This window comes from Chiloscyllium punctatum, chromosome 10, assembly GCF_047496795.1.
Source record: "Chiloscyllium punctatum isolate Juve2018m chromosome 10, sChiPun1.3, whole genome shotgun sequence".
In the NCBI taxonomy this organism is placed as follows: domain Eukaryota; kingdom Metazoa; phylum Chordata; class Chondrichthyes; order Orectolobiformes; family Hemiscylliidae; genus Chiloscyllium; species Chiloscyllium punctatum.
This window is the reverse complement of record NC_092748.1, coordinates 116,685,745-116,709,986: the sequence shown is the minus strand read 5'-3', so window position 1 is coordinate 116,709,986 and position 24,242 is coordinate 116,685,745. Positions and strand designations below refer to the sequence as shown.

The window sequence follows — 24,242 nt, the reverse complement described above, 5'->3', positions numbered from 1 at the left end:
ACAATAGTAGGCACGGTGGGCAAATAGATAAGATGTTGTGAGAGGATGAAGTTAAGCTAGATACACCTGTACAAACAGTAGGTATAAACATCTGCTTCCCACCTTTACGAAAACACAGGAACAAACCCCAATTAAAAGGGTCATAGGGATCAGAACGGCCTCGGGAAAGGCACAGATGAAGGGGGTAGATAATGATGAAGAAAGGATATGCCTAACAATGACCTATAGCAGGGTAAGGTCAAACAGCCTTGTGAGACCAGAAATAAGCATTTTATCACAGACAAGGCCGGATAAGGCAAGAGGCAAACAGGGGTAATGGGGGCCGGTCTTAGGGAAGTGGATGATGTAAGCAGGGGAGGGAGCAGTGTAAAACAATAGACATCAAATCATATAAATATTATGGATGAATTGAACCTGGTGTGTATGTCCTCTGCCTTTTTAGACACTGGACATCACACCCACTTGCAAGTGTAAAATAAATGACACTATTGATTCAGATCTTGTCTCGGACTGAAATTATTGAAGTGAGTGAGCTTTGTTTCTCACAGTGGGCAGTACATCTGCAAGGCCAAGAACAGCGTGGGGGAGACCTACGCGGCCGCCACCCTCAAGGTGGAGGAGTGCGACGGGGACCCGGAGGACCGGCCGGCCTTCGTGGTCAAGCCCACCTCGGCCAGGGTGGTCCGCGGCCACGACGTGGTCTTCACCGGGCGGCTGGCCGGCTCCCCGATGCCGGCGGTGACCTGGGAGAAGGACGGCAAGAAGCTGACCGAGATCTTCGAGAGCGGGCACTTCAGCGAAGGCTGCGACGGCGAAGGCTGGCACCACCTGAAGATCTTCAGCGCCCGCATGCCCGACGCGGGGGTCTACCTCTGCAAGGCGCGCAACCCGCTCGGCGAGGCCATGTCGGCGGCCGTCCTCCTCGTGGAGCCAGGCGACACCCCCCACGAGCCAGCCCCGCCCACAACCGCCAGCAACGGCCTTGGGCTCAGCGAGGGCTCGGGCGCCCAACGGATCCGGCGCGAGGCGCGGCGCGGGAAAAGGCACCGCCTCCCTCACCGTGAGCCGCAGTCAGCCTCCGGCGTCGCCCGCCAGAGCCACGCCACTGAAGACCCACCGAGGGCCTGCAAAGTCAAAGTCTTCTCCGTGACAGAGGGCAAGCACGCGAAGTTCCGGTGCTATGTCACCGGGAAGCCCAAGCCCGAGATTTTCTGGAGAAAGGACGGTAGGCTGGTCGCCCCTGGTAGGCGTCACCTCCTCTACGAGGACAGGGAGGGCTACTTCATCCTCAAGGTGCTGTACTGCAAGCAGCAGGATAATGGCCTGTACGCTTGTGCTGCCTCCAATGCAGCTGGTCAGACCCTCAGCTCAGTGCTGCTCAACGTCAAAGGTAAGACCTGGAAACTTCTCTCAATAAACATGACAGGAGGGGGAGTGGGAAAACAAAACACCAATCTCTATTTTATGCCGAAATGGAGTCTACACAAGTAAACATAATCCTTTAATATGCGCCACTAGCCAGACCAACGTTTTGAAGGAATAACTTGTGCAGTGAATAGAGGATGCCCTACAGACGTGGTGCTTTTAGATTTCCAGAAGGTCATTTGATAAGGAACTTCAATAAAAGCTATTATGGAAAATAAAAGCTCACAATGTAGGGGGTATTTTGTTAACATGGTTGAAAGAGGTGTCCTTAGTAGCCACAAACGCAGATGACAAACAACATGAGTTCGACTGGAACAATACTACTATTATAGGACAAGCCAAACAGAGAACAGCCAGGGAATTCCTAGAGGCATGGCACTCATCCACAGATTCTATCAACAAATACATCGACCTGGACCCAATATACCGACCACTGCAACGGACAGCTGGAACTGACAACCGGAAGCGGCAGAGACAAACCATTACAAATGCCGGAGGAAACATCACAGAAGCGCTTCACAAGCACTGAGGATGTCACCTAGACAGGGGATGAAACGTCTGCAACACAAATTCCCAGCTCGGCGAACAGAACCACAACATGGTTGAAAGAGAGTTGGAGAATAAACCTGTTTCCCATTCCCTCCCTCCCCAGGTCTGGGTGTCACTGGGTAGACCAGTGTGTAAGAGTCATATTGCTGTGGGCCTGGAGTCACACGTAGGCCAGACGAGGTAAGGACTTTACCCAAAACATTAACTTCTCCACCTCCTGATGCTGCCAGGCTTGCAGTGTTCTTCCAGCCTCCTGCTGTGCCCCCTCTCTGAAGAACATTAGTGACCCAGATGGGTTTGGTTTTTCCAGCATTGGTTACATGGTCTCAGTTAGACCAAATCCAGGTCTTTATCAAATTAAAATCTCACCAGTTGCCACAGTAGGACTTGAACCCACACCCTCGGGACAATAAACAGGAGCTCTCTGCTCCTGTCCCAGTGACAGCACCACTATCACCCTATTACAGAGCAGCTCTTCCTCTCAACATCATAAATTTGAAGATGTTCTGAACTCGTGAGGAAATGGGAGGGTTATTGAGACACTGCTAAAGGGGGGCAGAGGCTCCCTCAGCTGAACGTAGCCCTGAGTAAGATTGGTCTTAACCACTCACTGTGGTTCCAGTGTCCACCCCCTCACTATCCTCCACCTAGCTGAACACTCTATCCCCCTCCCCAGTTAGCTGCTATGATCCCTGAACTCTGCCATTTCCTCACTAACCCCCTCCACTTCTCTTCCATTTGTCCGCAGGCTCCTTCAGAGCTACCTACTTTGAGCAAACCTCTCCTCATTTTTCCTCCGTCAGCTTAGGCATCAGAACTTTACTGGAAAGTGCAGCTGCCAAGTACTAGGAGGCATCATGACCCAATGCCAGGTTGCTACACTGTGTTGTTGTGGAGGTGTCAGCACCACCTCCTGAAACCTTACCTGGCCTTCTCCTCCATGAATGTGTAGGGTTTCTGGGGGACACCTGGCCTCAGTCCCATGGTGGAACCATCAGCCAGTCGGGAGCTGGGGGAGAGCCTGGTGGGAGTTGCTGCAGAGTCCGATCCCACGGGAGAGACGCTCTGGGGTGTGGCAGTCTCTCGAGCTGGAGAAGAGGGGAATGATGCTGGAGAGATGGTTAAGGTAGCAGCTGCCAATGGGGAGACTGATGGAATGACAGGGGAGGTGGCCACAGGCATGACCTTTGTTGGGGCAGGGGTCACTGTCTTAGGGGTAGATGTCACTGTTGGGGCAGGGGTCACTATTGGTGTAAGGGTCATTGTCTTTGGGGTGGGGATCGCAGTTGGGGCAGGGGTCACTGTCTTTGGGGTGGGGATCGCTGTTAGGGCAGGGGTCACTGTCTTTGGGGTGGGGATCGCTGTTAGGGCAGGGGTCACTGTCTTTGGGGTGGGGATCGCTGTTAGGGCAGGGGTCACTGTCTTTGGGGCAGGGGTCACTGGAGCAGGGGTCACTGTCTTTGGAGTTGGGGTTGCTGTTGGGGAAGGAGTGAACTTTGAGGAGGTCGGGGTCACTGTCAATGTGGATGTCGATTGCGGGGTAATGGGTGAGGGTCCTGGGACTTGGGCTGGTGTCACTTCAGCTGGATAGACTGGCACAGAGGGGATGCTTAGAGCAGCCAGGGACTGTTGTTCTGTAACAAAAAGACAAAAGATTCAGAATTAGAGACACATTGTGAACTTCTGAGTAACACCCTGTGCAGAGGCAATGGGGATTAAAAAAACACAACAAAGACAAAACCTTACGATTAAGGACACATTCTCTAGTCTCCGTGTATAGTTATAAGGATCACAACAACTAAATTACACCCTGTGCAGACCCACAGACTGTTGTGGGATAATAACTGGAGTTGGTGAACTTTGGAGTTTAAATATTGACCCGCACCCTCCAAATGGGGCAATTGTGTTCTTACAGCCTCTCTAGGCATCAGATGAGGCCTCAGTCCGACAGTGCCATCTGAAAGACAGAACCTTAGATCTGTCAGTACAGCAAGACTCCATCTGGGATGGTATACACACACACATGGACAGAAGTGCATGCACACACACATCATGGAAGCTGAAGTCTCAGTCGGCAATAATATGGGATTAAAACGGGGACATTTCAGAGGCTGGAGTTAAAGGGTCAGAGAAGGATCTTGAGGGCTGTGGGGCTGGAGGAGATTGCAGAGATAGGGAGGGGGTGGACATGAAGGGAATTGAAAACAAAGTGGATGATTTTAGAATCCAGGTCAATCTTGGGCAAGGACAAAGATTTAGCAGTGACAAAGATTTTAGCATCTTTGCTGTTTTCTGGTGTAGGGTGACTCCATTGCAATCAGACTAATCTGCATGAGGGAAATGTTTCTGAAATGAAATGTAGGACAATCCCGCACCTAGGATAGCTGCCCTCACCAGATGACAGGATATCCACCATCACCAACACAATCCAAACTAGCTCCATCAAACCTAACTCAATCCTAACTCCGTCCAATCCTAACGAAATTTCAATCCCATTCTAATTCTAATCCCTATCCCAATTCAGTCCCAATCCCACCTCTATCTCAATCCAATCCTAATTCTAACATAATCCCAATCCAATCATAATCCCAATCTCAATGAAATCTCAATTCCATTCTAATCCCAATCAAACCCAATCCCAATTTCAATCCAACCAGGTCCATATCCAATTCAACACAATCCAATCCCAACTCAGATCAATCCCAATACAGTCCAATCCTTAACCCAACCTAATCCAGGTCTATTCAGCCCAATCCCACCCAACCTACTTCAACCCAAACCAATCTCCCCTGAAACCAACCTAATCTCAATCCAAGCCAGCCAGTGAATTATGGGATTTCGGGGTTGAGCAGCAATGGACCTGTCACCTGTGTATCTTTCATGAGAGCTCACACAATGATCCTACATACCTGGTTTCTCCTCCTCTATAACAATCCTCTCCGAAATTGGACTGTAGGGGCCTTGACCAGCCTTGTTAACACAAGCCACTCGAAACCTGAGGGTCCCACTTGTTAACTCAGTAGCATTGAAGAAACAGTCAGTGATTCCAGCGGAGATAACCTTCCAGCTATCCTCTCCTGTCACCGGAAAGCAATTGTTTTTGTTAAACATATGATTTACATTTACATAGCACCTTTATCATCATCCCTCAGGCACTTCACAGGGTGATCATCCGTCATATATGAGGACAGGTGAGTGAGAGCTGGGCCAATGATGGAGCTTTTGAGGAAGAGGGAGAAAGGCTGAGGAAAGTATGGAGGGAATTCTGGAGTTTCAGGTTTTTTTTAGATTAGATTAGATTACTTACAGTGTGGAAACAGGCCCTACGGCCCAACAAGTCCACACCGACCCGCCGAAGCGCACCCACCCAGACCCATTTCCCTACGTTTACCCCTGCACCTAACACTAAGGGCAATTTAGCATGACCAATTCACCTAACCTGCACATTTTTTGGACTGTGGGAGGAAACCGGAGCACCCGGAGGAAACCCACGCAGACACGGGGAGAATGTGCAAACTCCACACACAGAGTCGCCTGAGTCGGGAATTGAACCCGGGTCTCTGGCGCTGTGAGGCAGCAGTGCTAACCACTGTGCCACCGTGCCGCCCACTAATTCAACACAGTGTGGGATTAATGGTGAAGAAAACCCTCTCCAAAGGAGGGTGGTTCTGGACTCAAAATATTAACTCTGCTCTCTCTCCACAGATGCTGCCAGACCTGCTGAGTTTCTCCAGCATTTTGTGTTTGTTTCAGTGAGTCAGAAACTGGAAAACTGCAAGTGGCTAGAATCAGAAGATTGAAGGGACTCAGAATGGCTGAGACTGCGGAAGGTAACACAAAGAGAGGGTGGGGCCCTGGAGGGAGGTAAAATAGACTCTATGGATTGAATGGCCTATTTCAGCTGTTCATTGTCTTGCCATCAGGAAGGATATCAAAGGGTGATCGCACTAAGACAAAAGTGGAGATTAGGATTGTCAAATCAGATATGATCTCATTGAATGGTGGAGCAGACTTGATGGACTGAATGGTCTACTGCTGTTCCTAGCTGTGCTTTTCCAGCACCACACTCTGACTCTGATCTCCAGCATCTGCAGTCCTCACTTTCACCTAGTGCTGTTCTTATGTCTGATGGGGATGCGGATTTATAGGACTGGCAGCTGAGTGAGTGAGTGAGACTCTCTGGAGGTTCAGAGGTGAACTGTCCATGTTTACAGAGGATGAGAATATGCAGTGTTGAGCTGGAGACTGATGGGTCAAAAAGTGTGGCACTAGAAAAGCATGGCCAATCAGGCAGCATCTGAGGAGCAGCAGAGTCTACGTTTCGGGCATAAGCTCTTCATCAGAAATGCAGTCCTCATTTTCTCCCTGGAGACTGAGGAACTAGCCAAGTGTAGAGGTAGCAGGTGAGCGGGTTACATTGGGGTGGGAAGCTGGGGCAGGGAGATAGGAGACACCATGGTGACAGAAGTAGAGACAACGTTCGACACAAAACTGGGAAAGTGGGAATTTGAAGATAAAGTAGCTTGAGGCTCTCTCTGTGTGCCCTTTTACCCTTTCCAATGGTTTAAGACAAAACCCAGTAAAGGTGAGTGGACAGGTAAAGTACTCTTGGTATTGGCTAACGCTGAGGGTTGGTACAGGAAACAAAAACCAGCCACCTTCCTCTCTCTCACCCCTTTCCCTCCCCAACCCCTTCCCCTTCCCAACCCCGTACCAACTGGATGGAATCCTTACCAGAACGTTTCCGCTCCAACGTGTAGGTGCAAGGGCCCAGTGTATCGGCAGGTTTCCACAGGATGAGTGCTGTGTTCTTGTACATCTGAGGGATTTCGGGGGGTCCTGGCCTCCCGGGGAGCCCTGTGGGGGAAGAGGGGGAGAACTGGGTGACCTGTGGTGGGGCTCTGTTCATATCAGAGGGTCTGCACATACGGTGAGGGGGCTGCTGCTGCTGGGCCTCAGCATGTAGTGCTCTCGGCTCTGAGACAGGAGGACACGCACAGCCACTGCACAGAGTCCAGGCTTGAGGGGGGTGCAAGACTGCAGCACTGAGGCTTTGCCACATGGTAGTTTCCTTTTGTTGAGTTATTAAACCAAGGTGCCTCTTGATAGGTCTCGGGTTACCTGTTTAACTAAGAACAGGACCTGGAGGCCTGGCTGGTATTTACTCCTTAGCCAATCTCACTAGGAAGAAACAGATTAACAGTTTCTTGTGGAAGTTACTATGAACAGTCAGATATCTGGCTTGCTTGGTTTTTATAAATTTGTCCACAGGATGCAGGCATCACTGGCTACGCCTGCATTTATTACCTAGGGGGCAGTTACGAATTAGCCACATTACTGTGGGTCACTTTTATTATTGTTTCACAGGATGAGAGCATCTCTGGCTAGGCCAGCATTTATTGCCCATCCCTAATTGCCCAGAGGGCAGTTGTGAGTTAACCACATTGCTGTAGGTCTGGAGTCATGTGTAGGCCAGACCCGGTAAGGATGGTAGTTTCCGTCCCTAAAGGACATTAGTGACCCAGTCAGGTGTATTGACAATGGATTCATGATCATTATTAGATTCTTAATTCCAGATATTCGTTGAATTGAAATGCCACCGTCTGCCGTGGCAGGATTCGAACCCAGGTCCCCCAGAACATTATCTGGAGCCATGGTGATTTTGCATCAGGGTAGGAGAAAATAACAGCCCAACTTGACGGGAACCTTTATTCTGGAATATCCCTGCCTTACAGCCCAGTTTCCTAAGACTGTCAGAGCAGGGGACTATTCCCATTGGTCTGATAGTCCTTCCCAGGTGGTGACTTACGAGCGAGGGAGACAGTGCAGGAGCTGTGGGCTGAGCCCAGTGGGTTGGTGGCTGAGCACTCGTACACGCCAACGTCCTTTCGTGAGGTCTTTGCGATGGTGACGAGTTGGCGGCCATCAGGACAAGACACGATCAAAACCCGGTCATCAGAGAGAAGAGGCTGTTGGTCTGGAAGGAAAACCCAGGAAAAACAGTAGGTATCCCAGAATTATTAAAGCACAGCAAGAGGCCATTCAGCCCATCCAACCTCAACCCACTTTTTTCCCCTAGTGCCTATCTCCTGCTATTTCTCCATCTTCCTGCTCACCACTTCCATCCAAATAACCATCCAATGCCCCCCTGGAAACTTTCAACTGAACCTGCCTCCCCCACATTCCCAGGCAGTGCCTTCCACATTGTTAATACTCACTGAGTGAGAAAGCTTTTTGTTCTCACATCACTTTAATTCTATGCCCATCCAGTTCTTGCTCCTTTTACAAACAGGAACAGTTTCTCCCGATCACTCTCTATCTAGTCCCCGTTCATGATGTTGAAAACCTCTATCCGATCTCCTCTCAGCCACCTTCTCTCGAAGGAGAACACTCCCAACTTCCTCAATCTCTCCTTATTACAGAGGTTTCTCATTCCTGGAACTATTCTTGTAAATCGCTCTGCACTCTCTCCAGTACACTCTTATCTTTCTGATAATGTGGTGCCCACAACTGTATAACATACTCCAGCTGAAGTCTAACAATAGTTTAACATCATCTCCTTGCTCTTGTACACCATGTCCCTATTAATAAAGTCAGGGCTGCCATTTACAGAAATATGGGATGGTCACAGGAATGAATAATTACTGACCTTTTGACCAGATGACAGTGGGAGTGGGGCTTCCTGCTGGTAAACTACAGAGAGTCAAGGAATCATCTTCAAGCAGCACCTGGTCTTTAAGTTTAACATGGAAGACAGGAGGGAAATCTGTGAAGATGATCCAAATCAAATCTTGTCAAGTTTGAATGAACTTCTGTTAGAACAAGCCATTACACAAAACACAAACAAATGCAAAACATACACATAAAACAACTCAAAATTCCTGGAGAAACTAACTTGAACATTTCCAATCTCCACAACTCTTCCCTCCCCCCCCCCCCCCCAACTCCAACTTCAAGGATGGACACACACACACACAATCAGTTTAGAGACACACTCACTCACAGATCCTCACAATCCCATACACATACCCACGGCATAAAACACCCATACTCACATAGACAAGGACAGCACGAGATTAGATACAGGATGGAGCTCCCTCTACACTATCCCCATCAAACACTCCCAGGATAGAAACAGCACAGGGTTAGATTCAGCATAAAGCTCCCTCTCTCCTACCTGAAGCACTTCTGTGATAGAGCATTGAGGCTTCCTCAGATGCCACAGCCAGGGAGATATTGGGTTGTGATATCGCCTTGTCTCTCCTCATTCGCAGGAACCCCCAGCGTTCCCACTGTGACCTTCGCTCACCATGAGCAGATGCTGCAGACAATTAAAGACAAGTTTTTAAAATAAACTTACTCTTAAAACCACCCCTTGTCTTTGGTGGGACTCTGTCACTGCTGGCTGCATTGCTACATAATATTTGCCCATCGTTGGCAACATCCACTCAAAACAATTACATTCTGTGGTGAATCCCCCACTGTCATAATCATGGGGCTTACTATTGACCAGAAACTCAACTGGACTCACCACATAAACACTGGTGACAAGAGCAGGTCAGAGACTAGGAATTCTGTAGAGGGTAACTCACCTCCTGACTCCTCAAAGCCTGTCCACCATCTACAAGGCACAAGTCAGGAGGGTAAGGGAATTCTCCCCACTTGTCTGAATGGTGGAGGGAGTGGATGCATGTGGATATGGTGCCAATCAAGGCCAATCAAGTGGGCTGCTTTGTCCTGGATGTTGTCAATCTTGAGTGTTGTTGGAGCTGCACCCATCCAGGCAAGTGGGGAGTATTCCATTACACTCCTGACTTATGCCTTGTAAATAGTGGACAGGCTTTGGAGTAAGTTACTCGCTGTAGGATTCCCAGCCACTGTCCAGCTCTTGTGGTCACTCTGTTTATTTGGTGAGTCCCTGTGGTATGTCACCAATTTTAAGTGTCTCTCTCCAGGACAGGAGCGTGGAGTTGAGAAGGCAGCTGCTGGTGTAGCTCCTCTGTTGAAGATGTGGGCTGGATGACGGCTGCTACTAGACTACATGTGACTCCAGACCCACAGTAAAGTGGCTGACTTAACTACTCTCTGGGCAAGCAGGGACAGGCAATAAATGTTGGCCTGGCCAGTGATCCCCTTACACAAAAAACAAATAAATAAAAATCAACACTCAACTTGGGAGTTCTTTCAAGGTAAACGTGCAGACTGAGTCAGTAGTTAGAACATAGAACGTTACAGCCTTTGGCCCTCGATGTCGTGCTGACCTGTGAAAACAATCTGATGCCCATCTAACCTACACTGGTCCATTATTATTTGTTTGTATGTCCAATGCCCATTTAATTGCCCTTTACGTCAGCAATTCTCTACTGTTGCAGGCAGGCCATTCCATGCTCCTACGACTCTCTGAGTGAAGAAACTACCCCTAATATCTATCCTATATCTATCACCCCTCAATTTAAAGCTATGTCCCCTCATGTTAGCCTTCACCATCTGAGGAGAAAGGCTCTCACTGTCCACTCTATCTAACCCTCTGATTATCTTATACATCTCAATTAAGTCACCTCTCAACCTCCTTCTCTCCAAAAGCCTCAAGTCCCTCAGACTTTCCTCGTAAGACCCTCCTTCGTACCAGATGACATCCTAGTAAATCTCCTCTGAACCCTTTCCAAAGCTTCCAGATCTTTCCTATAATGCGGTGACCAGAACAGCACATAATACTCCAGATGCGGCCGCACCAGAGTCTTGTACAGATGAAGCATTTACCTCGTTGCTCCGAAACTCAATTCATCCTACCAATAAATGCCAACACACCATATGGCTTCTTCACAACCCCATCAGGAGAAAGTGAGGACTGGAGATCAGAGCTGAAAATGAGTTGCTGGAAAAGCACAGCAGGTTAGGCAGCATCCAAGGAGCAAGAGAATCGACGTTTCGGGCATTTACAGCTCTGATTTCCAGCATCTGCAGTCCTCACTTTCTCCTAGAAAATTCCTGAAGAAGGGCTCATGCCCGAACCGTCGATTCCCCTGCTCCTTGGATGCTGCCTGACCTACTGTGCTTTTCCAGCAATACATTTTCAGCTCACAACCCTATCAACCTGGATGGCAAATTTCAGGGATTTATGCACCTGGACACAGGTCTCTCTGTTCATCTATACAGCCAAGAATTTTACCGTTAGCCCTGTACTCTGCATTCCTGTTATTTCTTCCAAAGTGAACGACCTCACAGTTTTCCGCATTAAACTCCATTTGCAACTTCTCAGCCCAGCTCTGCATCTTATCTATGTTCCTCTGTAACCTACAACACCCTTCAGCACTATCCACAACTCTGCTTACCTTAGTGTCATACACAAACTTACTAACCCATCCTTCTACACCCATATCAGGATCATTTATAAAAATGACAAACAGCAGTGGCCCTAACACAGATCCTTGCAATACACTTCTGGTAACTGAGCTGCAGGATGAACATTTCCCATCAACCCAATTTCTGATCCAAACCATTGAATCACCTTCAATCCCAAATCTCTCTATTTTATGCAATAGCTTACTGTGTGGAACCTTCTCAAATGCCTTACTGAAGTCCATATACATCGTATCAACTGCTTTACCTTCATCCACCTGTTTTGTTATCTTCTCAAAGAACTCAATAAGGTTAGTGAGGCACGACCTACCCTTCACAAAACCATGTTGACTATCCCTAATCAAATTATTCCTTTTCAGATAAATTATAAATCCTATCTCTTATAATCTTTTCCAATACTTTATCCACAACCAAAGTAAGGCTCACTGGCCTATAATTACCAGGGTTGTCCCGATTCCCTTTCTTAAACATGGAACAATACAGTGCAGAACCGACCCTTCAGCCCTCAATGTTATGCCGACTTGTGAACTATTCTCAGCTCATTCCCCCTACACTATCCCATCATCATCCATGTGCTTATCTAAGGATTGTTTAAATCTTCCAAATGTGGCTGAGTTGACTACATTAGCAGGTAGAGCATTCCACTCCCTTACCACTCTGTGTAAAGAACCTGCCTCTGATGTCTGTCTGAAATCTATCACCCCTCAATTTGTAGTTATGCCCCTTTGTACAAGCTGACATCATCATCCTAGGAAAAAGTCTTTCACTGTCTCCCCTATCTAATCCTCTGATCATCTTGTATGTCTCTATCAAATCTCCCTTAGCCTTCTTCTTTCCAATGAGAACAGAGCCAAGTCTCTCAGCCTTTCCTCATAAGACCTTCCTTCCAGACCCGGCAGCATCCTGGTAAATTTCTGCACCTTTTCTAATGCTTCCACATCCTTCCCGAAATATGGCGACCAGAACTTACACAATTCCAAATGTGGCTGCATTAGCATTTTGTACTGTTGAAGCATGACATAATGGCTCCAGAACTCAATCCCTCTACAAATGAAACCTAACACACCGTATGCCTTCTTAACAGGACTATCAACCTGGGTGGCATCTTTTAGGGAGCTATGTACATGGACTCCAAGATCCCTCTGCACATCCACAGTACCAAGAATCTTTCCATTGACCCAGTACTCTGTCTTCCTGTTGTTCTTCCCAAAGTACATTACCTCACATTTAGCTGCATTGAAGTCCATTTGCTACCTCTCAGCCCAATTCTGCAGTTTTTCCAAGACCCCCTGCAACCTGTAACATTCTTCCAAACTGTCCACAACTCCACCGACTTTAGTGTCGTCTCAAATTTCCTAATCCATCCACTTATGCCTGTGTCTAAGTCATTTATAAAAATGACAAACAGCATTGGTCCCAAAACAGATCCTTGTGAACAAGTGAACAACATTTGCTATTCTCAAGTCTTCTGGCACTACTCCTATTGACAATGATGACATAAAGATCGAAGCCAAAGGCTCTGCAATCTCCTCCCTGGCTTCCCAGAGAATCTGAGGATAAATCCTATTCGGCCTAGGGGTCTGATATTTTCAGATCTTCCAAAATTGCTAAAACCTCCTCTTTGTCAACCGCAATCCCATCTAATCTAGTGGCTGACGTAAAGTTCACTGGTCTATAATTACCAGGGTCGCCTCTACTCCCCTTCATGAACAAGGGAACAACATTTGCTACCCTCCAGTCTTCTGGCACTATTCCTATAGACAATGATGATATAAAGATCAAAGGTCTGCAGTCTCCTCCTTGGCTTCCCAGAGAATCCTGAATAAATCCCATCTGGCCCAGGGGACTTATCTATTTTCACACTTTCCAGAATTGTGAACCTCAATCCTGTCTAGTCTAATAGACTATCTCAGTATTCTCCTCCACAATATTGTCTTTTTCCAGTGTGAATATTGGCGAAAAATATTCATTTAGCCCTTCCCCTATCTCGACTGACTCCATGCACTATTCCCCATTACTATCCTTGATTGGCCCTAATCTAACTCTAGTCATTCTTTTATTCCTGATATATCTATAGAAAGTATTAGGGTTTTCCTTGATCTTATCCGCCAACAACTTTTCATGTCCTGTCCTGGCTCTTCTTACCTCTCTGTTTAGGTCTTTCCTGGCTAACTTGTAACTCTCAAGTGCCCTAACTGAGCCTTCACGTCTCAACCTAACATAAGCCTTCTTCTTCCTCATGACAAGAGCTTCAACTTTTTTAGTAAACCACAGCTCTCTCGCTCGACCACTTCCTCCCTGCCTGACAGATACATACTTATCAAGGACCCACAGTAGCTGTTCCTTGAATAAGCTCCACGTTTCAATTGTGCCCCTCCCTGCAGTTTCCTTCCCCATCCTCTGCATCCTAAATCTTGCCTAATCGCATCATAATTGCCTTTGGCCTCGCCTCTTGTTGGCCTGTCTACATACTGTGTCAGGAAAACCTCCTGCACGTATTGGACAAAAATGGACCCATCTAAAATACTTGAACTATAGTGTTACCAGTCAATATTCAGAAAATTAAAATCTTCCATTACAACTACCCTGTTACTCTCGCTCCTGTCAAGAGTCATCTTTGCTTTCCTTTCCTCTACATCCCTGGAACTGTTCGGAGTCCTGTAGAAAACTCCCAACAGGGTGACCACTCCTTTCCTGTTTCTAGCCTCAGTCCAAACTACCTCAGTTGAGGAGTCCTAAAATGTCCTTTCTGCCACCATAATACTGTCCTTGACTAACACCACCCCCTCTTTTACCATCTTCTCTGTTCTTACTGAAACATCTAAATCCTGGAATCTGCAACAACTATTCCTGTCCTGGTTCTATCCATGTCTCCGAAATGACCACATCGAAATCCCAGGTACTAATCCATGCTGCAAATTCACCCACTTTATTCCAAACCTCACTACTCTCAACCTCCTGTATACTCGAACTACAATTTAGGTTCTCATCCCCCTGCTGAATTAGTTTAAACCCACCTGTAGAACATTAGTAAATTTCAGTGACGTGAGGAAATGTCATCGAAAGCTTTGTCAAGGAAACCATTAAAAGAGCACATAAATATTTTAATTTGCTATTCTTATGAAGTGTCCTGTTGAGGGCATTTGAAAAGCTTCAACAAAATGCCACTTCTTCTGCACGAGTCAGTGACCCAAAACGAGAACAAACTTATAGAGAGGGAGTGCTGTACCAACCTCTCTTGGAGAGAGACTGAGGGAGGGATTTCCAGAGCTTTGTACACAGGAAGCTGGAGACTTCACCGCTACCATTGGTGGAACAAATGAGAGCCGTTGTGAATGAGAGCCAAACTGCAGGGACAGAGAGATCCCGGAGTGACCAGAGATAGGGAGAGGCAGGTCTAGACTGGGATTTAGGACTTTTAAAAGCAACTTAATACTGGACTGGGAGCCCATGCAGGTTAGCGAGGCGAGGGCTGGGGGTGGGGAGCCAAGATTTGACATGAACTGGGATTGGGAGAGGAGACTTTGGTGTAAGAGGAGGGAAAGAATACATGGATATGTTGATGGGAGTTGGGAATTATCAGGTCAGCTGTGAACTCATCGCAGACTCGATGGGCTGAATGGCCTACTTCTGCTCTGGTAACTTGCAGGCTTGAAGTGTGGGCCACAAGAGAAAGGACTGGCGTGGTGGTTCAGTGGTTAGCACTGCTGCCTTACAGGGCTAGGGACACAGGTTCGATTCCAAACTCAGGCAACTGTCGCTGTGCAGTTTGCACATTCTCTCCATGTCTGTGTGGGTTTCTTACGGGTGCTCCGGTTTCCAAAGATGTGCAGGTTAGGGTGGATTGGCCATGGGAAATTACCTGTAGCATCCAACGATGTGCAAGCTAGGGGGTTAACCATGGGAAAGGCAGGGTTAAGGCAATGGGGTTGGGGTCTGGGTGAGATGTCTTCAGAGGGTCAGAGTGGACTCGATGGGCCGAATGGCCCTGCTTCTGTACTGTTGGGGGGGGGGATGTTGTACGATAAAGAACTGTGGATACTGGAAACCTGAAACAAAAACTGTAATCTTCAACTGCCGCAATTTAACACCAGGCAAATTGCTGGAAAAACTGAGCAGGTCTAGCAGCATCTGTGGGGAGAGAGAAACCGAGTTAATGTTTTGAGTGCAATGACCCTTCCTCAGAGCTAGCCTGGGCCGTTTGGTGCGAAAGGCCTGTTTCTTGCTGTACAAGACTGGGGAAGCTGAGAAAGGGAGAGTGTGGGTATCTGAGGGAGTTCTCCATACCTTTCTCCTGTTTGGAGGACACACTGGTGTCTGACTGCAGTGACTCTGAGGATGGACGAGTCTGCGTTGCCAGCTGGTTCTGTGGGATGCCCACCTTCTTCAGCGACCCTGCCTCCGAGGTGGATCTCCTCAGTAGGGACAGGAAGGGACCCCGCTTGCCCTCCTTCACCTCCTGTAGAGCGGGGACCCCGGGCTCTGAGGCGATACCCTCCACCCTCTCCTCTGAGTGGCTCCGGCTGAACCGCAGAGAGATGCCCGAGATTGTTGACTCGATTCTTCTTCTCACGGCCAAGGCTGGCGAGTCCTTGTGTTCCTTGTGGAGGGGCTCGGACTCGCTCAGGGGGGAGGTGGGCTCCCGTTTCCCGCTCTCCCAGTTTGACCCCTCCTCCGGCTTCCTGTCCTTCCCACTGCTTCTCCCAAAAGACCAGGAATGCTTGCGACCTCCAACTGGCAACTCATCCCTCACCTTCTCCTCCTTTGCTGGTACCCCTTTGAACCTCAGTGACAGCTTCCTGACGAAGCCGGGCTCCTTTGCAGCTTCTGGAATGTTCTGCTCAGACCTGGACCTGGATTTGCCCTCTCTGTAGCTGAGGGAAGTCTCTTGCCCCTTCAGGACTTGTATAGGTGCCCCGCGTTCCCCCGGGCGGTAAATGTTGTCCCCTTTCTGAGCTGGTTGCCCCAACTTCTCCTCAGATTTGGGTCTCATCAGATGTTTGAGACTTCGAGTCAACGATGACTGTTTTGCCTTCTTAAACTTGGCCTCAAAGATCTCCTCCGAATCGATATTCTCGATGTTCAGGAACTGGCCCATACTGGATGACTTGACTTTGATGGTAGGGACAGCCTTCTGGTTTGGACTGGGCTGACCCTGCTCCCCCTGCCCCAGGGGGGCTCCATCCAGCTGGGGGACCAGGACAGGGGGCTTGACACCGTCTCCTGGAGCCAGAGCGATCACCGGTGGCTGGCTGTTCTCTAGGAAGCCTGGGGCCCTATCACTAGGGCTCTTGTCCAAGCCATCCCAGGTCTTGACCACGTCTGTTGCCCCCTGAGCAGACACAGAGGTGATATCCGGAGGCTCCGGGATGGGGAGGGGCCTGACTGCCAGGGGAGCTGCTGGGGCAGGTGCTTGGAGTTTGCCCCCAGCAGCCGGTCCCACGCTTAATCGTTCTCCTCGGGAGGTGGGGGTTGGGATGGTGGTGGTCACCAAGGGTTGGTCGTCTGCCTGGGAGAGCTCAGAGGAGAGACTGGAAGGGGTGAGGGTAGGCGCGTCAGCCGTTAGGTTGCTGTGGGTGATGACTGCAGTCTTTCCAATCATTGTCTTCCTGCAGGGCCCCTCCACCTCTGGCTTGGGCTCCTCCACCATCTTCATATCAGGCGTGCCCGCTCTCTGCTCCTTGTTGATAGCGGACCTGACCGGCGTCGGGGGTCTTGAACCGTCGTACTTGGAAGGATCGGTCAGCGCCGAGAGCGAGGGCGACTCCTTCAGTGGGAAGGAGGGCTCAGAGTAGCCTCTGGAATCCAGCTGTGGGACAGGAATTTCCAGTGGCGCTCCCACGGGCCGGTGCAGAATTGTGGGCTCCCCCTGGGAGAATGAGGCACTTTTCCTCAGGATACGACCTTCAGAGGGCTCCTCACTAGGAGCCGTCTCACTCGACACTGCCCTGGCCAACCTGGGCTGAACACAGAAACACAGCTATCAGGAACAAGAAAAGACCACTCAGCCCTTCAAGACCGCTACACCCCTTCAATTGGATTTTAACCTGAACCTCTCCCCATCCCCCGATAATCTTCCATCAAAAATCTATCTCCCTTTGCCTTAAAAATATCTAAAGATTCTGAACCCACTGCCTTTTGATGATAGGAATTCCAAAGACTTCCTACCTCTGAAAGCAAACAATGTTTCCTCATCTCCGTTTTGACTGGGTGACCTTTGATGTTTAAACTCTGACCCCAAGCTCCAGATTCTCCCACATGCTCTCCATTGGAGAAAGAGAGTTCCAAAACTAAAATCCTCTAAGGTCAGTTTAAGACCACAAGATAATTAGACCATTCAGCCCATTGAGTCTGCTCTGCCATTCGATCATGGCTGATATGTTTCTCAACGCCATTCCCCCGCCTTCTCCCAGTAATCCTTGATCCCTTACTAACCAAGACCCTATCTAGCTCTGTCTCAATGACTTGGATTCCACAGCCCTCTGCAGCAATGAGTTCCACAGATCCCCCACCCCTAGCTGAAGAAATCCCTCCTCATCTCAGTTCTAAAGGGTCGTCCCTTCACTCTGAGGCTGTGCCCCTTGGGTCCTAGTCCCTCCTACTAATGCAAACATTTTCCCACAGCCACTCTATCCAGGCCTCTCAGTATTCTGTAAGTTTCAATCAGACCTCCCTCATCCTTCTAAACTCCATCGAGTACAGACCCAGCAACTTCAACCACTCCTCATATGACAAGCCCTTTGTCTGTGGGTTCATTCTTGTAAACCTCCTCTGGGTCCCCCTCCAAGGCCAGCATAGTCTTCCTTAGATACAGGGAACAAAACTACTAACAATATTCCAAAAGCAATCTGACCAGAGCCTTATACAGCCTCAGCAGTACATCTCAGCTCTTGTATTCTAACCCTCTTTAAATCAATGCTAACATTGAATTTACCTTCCTGACTGCTAAATGGATCTGCATGTGAATCTTAAGAGACTCTTTAACTAGGATTCCCAAATGCCTTTGTGCTTCAGATTTCCAAAGACTTTACCATTTCAAAATTAGTCTGTTCTTCTACTCTTCCTAGCAAAGTGTGATGGAGGTGTCAGGTCTCCCTTATTCTGATAAAACCTGAAGTTATCTCTGGGCAGTGACCTGAAAGAAATTCTGGGATTTACATATTAATCAATCGAAATGTGCACCTCCATTCTAACTGTTTAAAGACTTAATAACCATCCAGGTTGGTTCAGTATAGTCACATAAGTTGTATGAGCCGCTGATCTTTTACTTTAAATTCTGTGTCTGATATATTCTGTCTCACTAGCTGCCCGAGGAAGGAGCAGCGCTTTGAAAGCTTGTGGTTTCAATGTTGGACTCTTAGCCGGTGTCGTGTGATTTTTGACTTTGTTCTACCAATGTGTATAATCTCACTTTCCCACACTATTCCATCTTTCATTTTTCCTGATCTCTGTCATAAGTGGCTTTGCCATTCAGTAAGGTCAGGGCTGACCTGGTTCTGGCCTTACTGTTATTTTCCTCTCTGTCTGTCACAGCCCTCAACTCTTTTGTTCATCAGAGGTCTGTCGAAATCAGCCTCCTACACATTCAGTGGAGCAGCTCCACTCTTCCCTAGAAAGCAATGATAGACCTTCTGCCCACTTTATCCAAAGGCTAACCACCTCCCGCGCCCCCCTGAGAGGAAAGAAATCTGCCCCATCTCCATCTCAAATGGAGGAATCTGTATTCTGAAACTGAGCCCCCTCGCACTAATCTCTCCCACAACCTGCCCACATCAGCCTGTCCTTCCCCTCAAAGTATTGTATGTCTCAGTAACATGCTCAACCTTCCCTCGTCAGAACTCCCCCATTCCAACTCCGCACATAACCTGTAGGAATCACAGGTATACAGCACGGAAACAGACCCTTTGCTCCAACTCGTCCATACCAAGCTAATATCTGAAATTAATCTGGTCCCTTTTGCCAGCACTTGGCCCATATCCTTCTAAGCACTTCCCATTCATATACCCATTCAGATGCCTTTTAAATGCTGTAATTGTACCAGCCTCCATCAATTCCTCTGGCAGCTCATCCTATACACGTACCACCTTCTGTTGCCCCTTAGGTCTCTTTTATATCTTTCCCTTCTCTCCTTAAACCTATGCCCTCTGGGTCTGGATTTCCCCACCCCAGGGAAGAGACTTTGTCTAATTATCCCATCCATACCCCTCATGATTTTTTAAACCTCTATGAGCTCACCCCTCAGCCTTCGACGCTCCGGGGAAAACAACTCCAGCCTATTCAGCCTCTCCCTATAGCTCAAATTCTCCAACTCTGGCAACATCCTTGTAAGTCTTTTCTGAATCCTTTCAAGTTTCACAACATCCTTCTGATAGAACTGTTCTAAATGCAATTATATTCTTTCTTATATATATTGTATTTTGTACCCCTAGATACGATCTCACAAATACCTTGTATAACTGTAGCTGAACACCCCTATACATTACATCCATTATTTATATACATTATCAGATAGATGCCGTTATAATATTGCAATTCCCTGCTTTCAATAAACAACATCATTCCATTTGAAAGAACAAAGAGCAAAAGAGAAGTACAGCACAGGACCAGGCCCTTCGGCCCTCCAAGCTTGTGCCGATCATTATACCCTAACTAAACTGTAAAACAAACCTTCTGCCTTTATTCGGTCCCTATCCCTCTATTCTATCCCTATTCATGTAACCATCCTGATACCTCTTAAATGTCACCTATGTGCCTGCTTCCACTGCCTCTTCTGGCAGTGGGTTCCAGGCTCCTACCACTCTCTGTGTGAAAGACTTACCCTCCTATACCTCACATAAGCCTTCCCTGCTAACCTTGAACCTGTGCTGCCTTGTAATTGAAACTTTCACCTTGGGAGGAAGAAACCTCTGACTACCCACCCTATCTATGCCTCTCATAATTGTGTTGACCTCAATCAGGTCTCCTTTGAGCCACCATCTTTCCAGTGAAAACAATCCTAGTCTTTTTAACCTATCCTCATGGCCAATGCCCTCGATACCAGGTAATAGCCTGGTGAACATTCTCTGCACTCTCTCCAAAAGCTTCCACGTCCCTCTGGGAGTGTGGTGACCAAAACTGCACACAACGCTCCAAATGTGGCCTAACAAGGGTTTAATATCACTGCAACATAGTTGCCAACTCTTGTACTCCATGCCTTGGCCAATGAAGGGAAACATGCCATTTGCCTTCTTCATCACCTTAGCCACGTGAGGCCACCTTTAGGGAATTGTGGACCTGCACGCCCAGATCCATCTGTATATTCACTTACTGTGTCTGCACATTAACAATTTGTGTTTCCTGCGCTAGGACACCCAGATCCCTCTGCACTGCTTAGTTCAAGACTCCTCTATTTCAATTAAATTTGTTTTTCTCTTCCTCCTGCCTAAATGGACAGGGTCACACTTTCCCATGTTATGGTCCATTTTGTGAAGGTTTTGCCCATCCTTTTGCAGCTTCCCACTGTCCTCGCTAGCATGTACTCTCCTACCTACCTGGGTGGCGGCCTTCTCTGGCCTCGGAGGACGGAGGGAATGACGTTCCAGGGATGAGGAACGTTGCTTGGGCTCATCTGGGATTCCCAGGTGCTCCAGCAGGGGGCCCCGCAGGCCGCTCATCTTGCTGTCGACGGAGCCGCCCCGTAGGAGGCGCTGCCTCATCAGCTCAAGTTTCAGGGCGTAGTCCTCCTGCAGGGGGCCTGCTCCCTTACGCCTCTGGGCCGCCAGGTCATCCAGCCTTCCAGGGCTCGGGCTCCTCCTGGGCAGCTCCATGGACATGGACTTCTTTAGCCTGCCTGGCCCCTCCGCCCGTGTCCTCACCTCCTCCTCCTTGCCCATGCCCTCACCTGCTTCCTGGGCACCCAACAGAGCCAGAGCTGAGTCGGCAGAACTGCCCCGGCGGAACTCTCCCCTCCTAGAGGCCGCTTCCGCCCGCAAAGAATCCGGGGAGTCAATGCTCACTCCCTTCCGTAGACTACGCTTCAGCGTTCCGGGCTTCCTCTGAGCCTCAGAGTCTTCATCCGAGGAGGACTCAGGAGGTTCGACATCCGTTGATCTCTTCCTCGATACCTTTGGCCGGGTTTTGGCTGCACCCTCCAGTTTGGCCTCCCCATTCTCCTTCCTCCGGCCTTGGCTCTGCTCCAGCTCTTCTTTACTTTTCCTGGGCGAGGGGCTGGGAGCGGCTCTCCGCTCAGACACTGCCTCCTCACCAGCCGCTGGGCCCAGTCCATTCTGCGCGACCGACGCCTGGTAATGGTCTTGCCGGAGTTGCTGTAGGGGGAGCCGGCAGGACAGAAGCTCAGGCTGCAGGGGCTTTGGGATAAAGGGGAACTCGTCAATATCATCGGAGTCTGAGGAGGAAGACAGAACAGAGCCCAGGCGGCTCTCACTTAGGTGCTTGGGAATTCCGATGTTGGTGTGGCCAGATGTGTCCTCGAGCAGCTCATGGATAGATCGCATCACCATCGAGGATTTATAGTTGGTCAGAGAACGCTGGAAAATAATTGACATGAAACACAAGCATCAGAACAATGTCTCTATAAGAGTTCTACAGCACAGAAGCAGGCCCTTTGAATTTAAAAGCCGCAAGGTTTTGCTGCAGTTGTATGAAACCATGTTTAGACAAGGTTCTGGTCTGTTTGCCACATTATAGGAAGGATGTAGATGCTTTACAGAGGCTGCAGAGGAGAATTACTAGGATGCTGCCTGGTTTGGAGGGTTTGTCTTATGAAGAGAGGTTGAGTGAGCTCTGGCTTTTCAAACTGGAGAGAATAAGGAAGAGGTGTGACTTGGTAGAGCTGTACAATGTGATGAGAGGCATCGATAGAGTAGATAGCCAGAGACTTTTCCCCAGGGCAGAAATGGCTGACACGAGGGGGCATAATTTTAAGGTGATTGGAGGAAGGTATGGGGAGATTTCAGAGGTAGGTTCTTTACATTGAGAGTGGTGGGTGTGTGGAATGCACTGCCAGCAGTGGTAATAGAGTCAGAGACATTAGCGATATTTAAGCGATTGCTGGACAAGCACATGGATGGCAATAAATTGAGGGGTGTGTAGGTTAAAATCAACTAGGAGAAAGTGAGGACTGCAGATGCTGGAGATCAGAACTGAAAAATGTGTTGCTGGAAAAGCGCAGCAGGTCAGGCAGCATTCAAGGAGCAGGAGAATCGAAGTTTCAGGCATAAGCCCCTCTTCAGGAATGAGAGTGTGCCAAGCAGGCTCAGATAAAAGGTAGGGAGGAGGGACTTGGGGGAGGGGCATTGGGAATGCGATAGGTGGAAGAAGGTTAAGGTGAGGGTGATAGGCCGGAGAGGGGGTGGGGGCGGAGAGGTCAGGAAGAAGATTGCAGGTCAAGAAGGTGGTGCTGAGTTCGAGGGTTGGGACTGAGATAAGGTGGGGGAAGGGGAAATAAGGAAGCTGGAGAAACCTGTATTCATCCCTTGTGGTTGGAGGGTTCCTAGGTAGAAGATGAGGCGCTCTTCCTCCAGGCGTCATGTTGCCATGGTCTGGCGATGGAGGAGGCCAAGGACCTGCATATGTGTAGGTTAGATTGATCTTAGATTAAGATAAATGCTTGACACAACATCGTGGACTGAAGGGCTTGTACTGTGCTATTCTGTTCTATGTTCTACATTAGTGTAATAGAACAGAATGCAGAATAGCATTACAGCTACAGAGAAGATACAGAGAGACATCAACTCGAATATATGCGAGGTCCATTCATAAGTCTGATAACAGCGGGGAAGAAACTGTTCTTGAATCTGTTCATACATGTTTTCAAACTTTTGTATCTTCTGCCAGATGGGAGAGGGTGGCGGAGAGTATAATCAGGGTGGGAGAAGTCTTTGATGCTTTACCGAGGCAGTGGGCAGTATAAATGGTAGGAAGGCTGGTTTGTGTCATGGACTGAGCTGTGTTCACAACTCTCTGTAGTTTCTTGCGGTCCTGGGCAGAGCAGTTGCCACAGCACGCTGTGATATATCCTGGCAGGATGCTTTCGATGGTGCATCTCAAAAAATTGGTAAGAGTCATAGTGGACATGCTGAATTTCCTTAGCCTCCTGAGGAAGTAGAGGCATTGGTGTGATTTTTTGGGTTGGAGGAAGGGTTGTAGTGGAGTTCCCCAGGGGTCAGTGTTGGGCCTCTTGCTTTTCCTGATTTATCTCAGTGATCTGGATCTTGGTGTGCAGCAGCCAGTTTCAAAGTTTGGAATGAAGCTTGGAAGGATTGTAAACTGTGAGGAGGACAGTGTGCAACTCCAAAGGGACAATTTAGTGGATGGGTACAGATGAGGTTCAATGCAGGGAACTGTGAAGTGATGCACTTTGATCAGAAGAACATTGAAAATCAATATAAAAATCGGGGTCAATTCTACAGGGGTGCAGGAGCAGAGGGCATGTTAGATAAGCACATGAATAAGCAAGGAATGGAGGGATATAAACCATGGGCAGGCAGAAGAGATTAATTTAATTTGTACAGATCATTAAAGGTGGCAGGACAAGAGGGTAGAGCAGTTAATAAAGCACACATCTTCTCTACTTTATTAAGACAGACAGAGAGCAAGAGCAAGGAGGTGTTGCTGAACTTGTGCAAGACCCTTGTTAGCCCTCAGCTGGAGTGTTTTATACAGCTGTGGGCACCACATTACAGGAAAGGTGTGAGTCTATTGGAGAGAGTGTAGAGCGATTTACAAGAATGGTTCCAGGACTTCCATGATGAGGAGAGATTGAAGATGTTGGGACTGCTCTCACTGGAGAGACAGCAGCTGGGAAGAAATTGGATAAAGGTTTTCAAAGCCAGAGTCTAGACAGAGTCAATAGGGAGAGTCTGTTTCTGCTTTTAAACAGAAGGAGAACGAGAGGGGCTTGGATTTAA

General features: G+C 48.4%; 2 protein-coding genes across 3 annotated transcripts in view; one reads left to right on the top strand and one right to left on the bottom strand.

Moving 5' to 3' along the window:
• spega (striated muscle enriched protein kinase a) overlaps nucleotides 1–24,242 on the bottom strand; it is a 354,671-nt gene that overhangs the window by 28,678 nt on the left and 301,751 nt on the right. The window contains exons 32-39 of the mRNA XM_072580011.1: nucleotides 20,865–21,860; nucleotides 15,622–17,296; nucleotides 9,152–9,295; nucleotides 8,624–8,740; nucleotides 7,784–7,951; nucleotides 6,709–6,831; nucleotides 4,884–5,051; nucleotides 2,900–3,608 (exon numbers count right to left, since the gene is read on the bottom strand). Of these exons, the coding sequence (XP_072436112.1) occupies nucleotides 2,900–3,608; nucleotides 4,884–5,051; nucleotides 6,709–6,831; nucleotides 7,784–7,951; nucleotides 8,624–8,740; nucleotides 9,152–9,295; nucleotides 15,622–17,296; nucleotides 20,865–21,860 (4,100 nt within the window). The remainder of the gene's footprint in view (nucleotides 1–2,899; nucleotides 3,609–4,883; nucleotides 5,052–6,708; nucleotides 6,832–7,783; nucleotides 7,952–8,623; nucleotides 8,741–9,151; nucleotides 9,296–15,621; nucleotides 17,297–20,864; nucleotides 21,861–24,242) is intronic.
• Nucleotides 410–24,242, top strand: part of LOC140482480 (obscurin-like protein 1) — a 71,863-nt gene continuing 48,030 nt past the window's right edge. For both annotated transcript variants that reach the window (XM_072580012.1, XM_072580013.1), the window contains exon 1: nucleotides 410–2,154. In XM_072580012.1, coding sequence (XP_072436113.1) covers nucleotides 730–1,491 — 762 coding nt within the window. In that variant the 5' untranslated portion in view covers nucleotides 410–729 and the 3' untranslated portion in view covers nucleotides 1,492–2,154. The remainder of the gene's footprint in view (nucleotides 2,155–24,242) is intronic.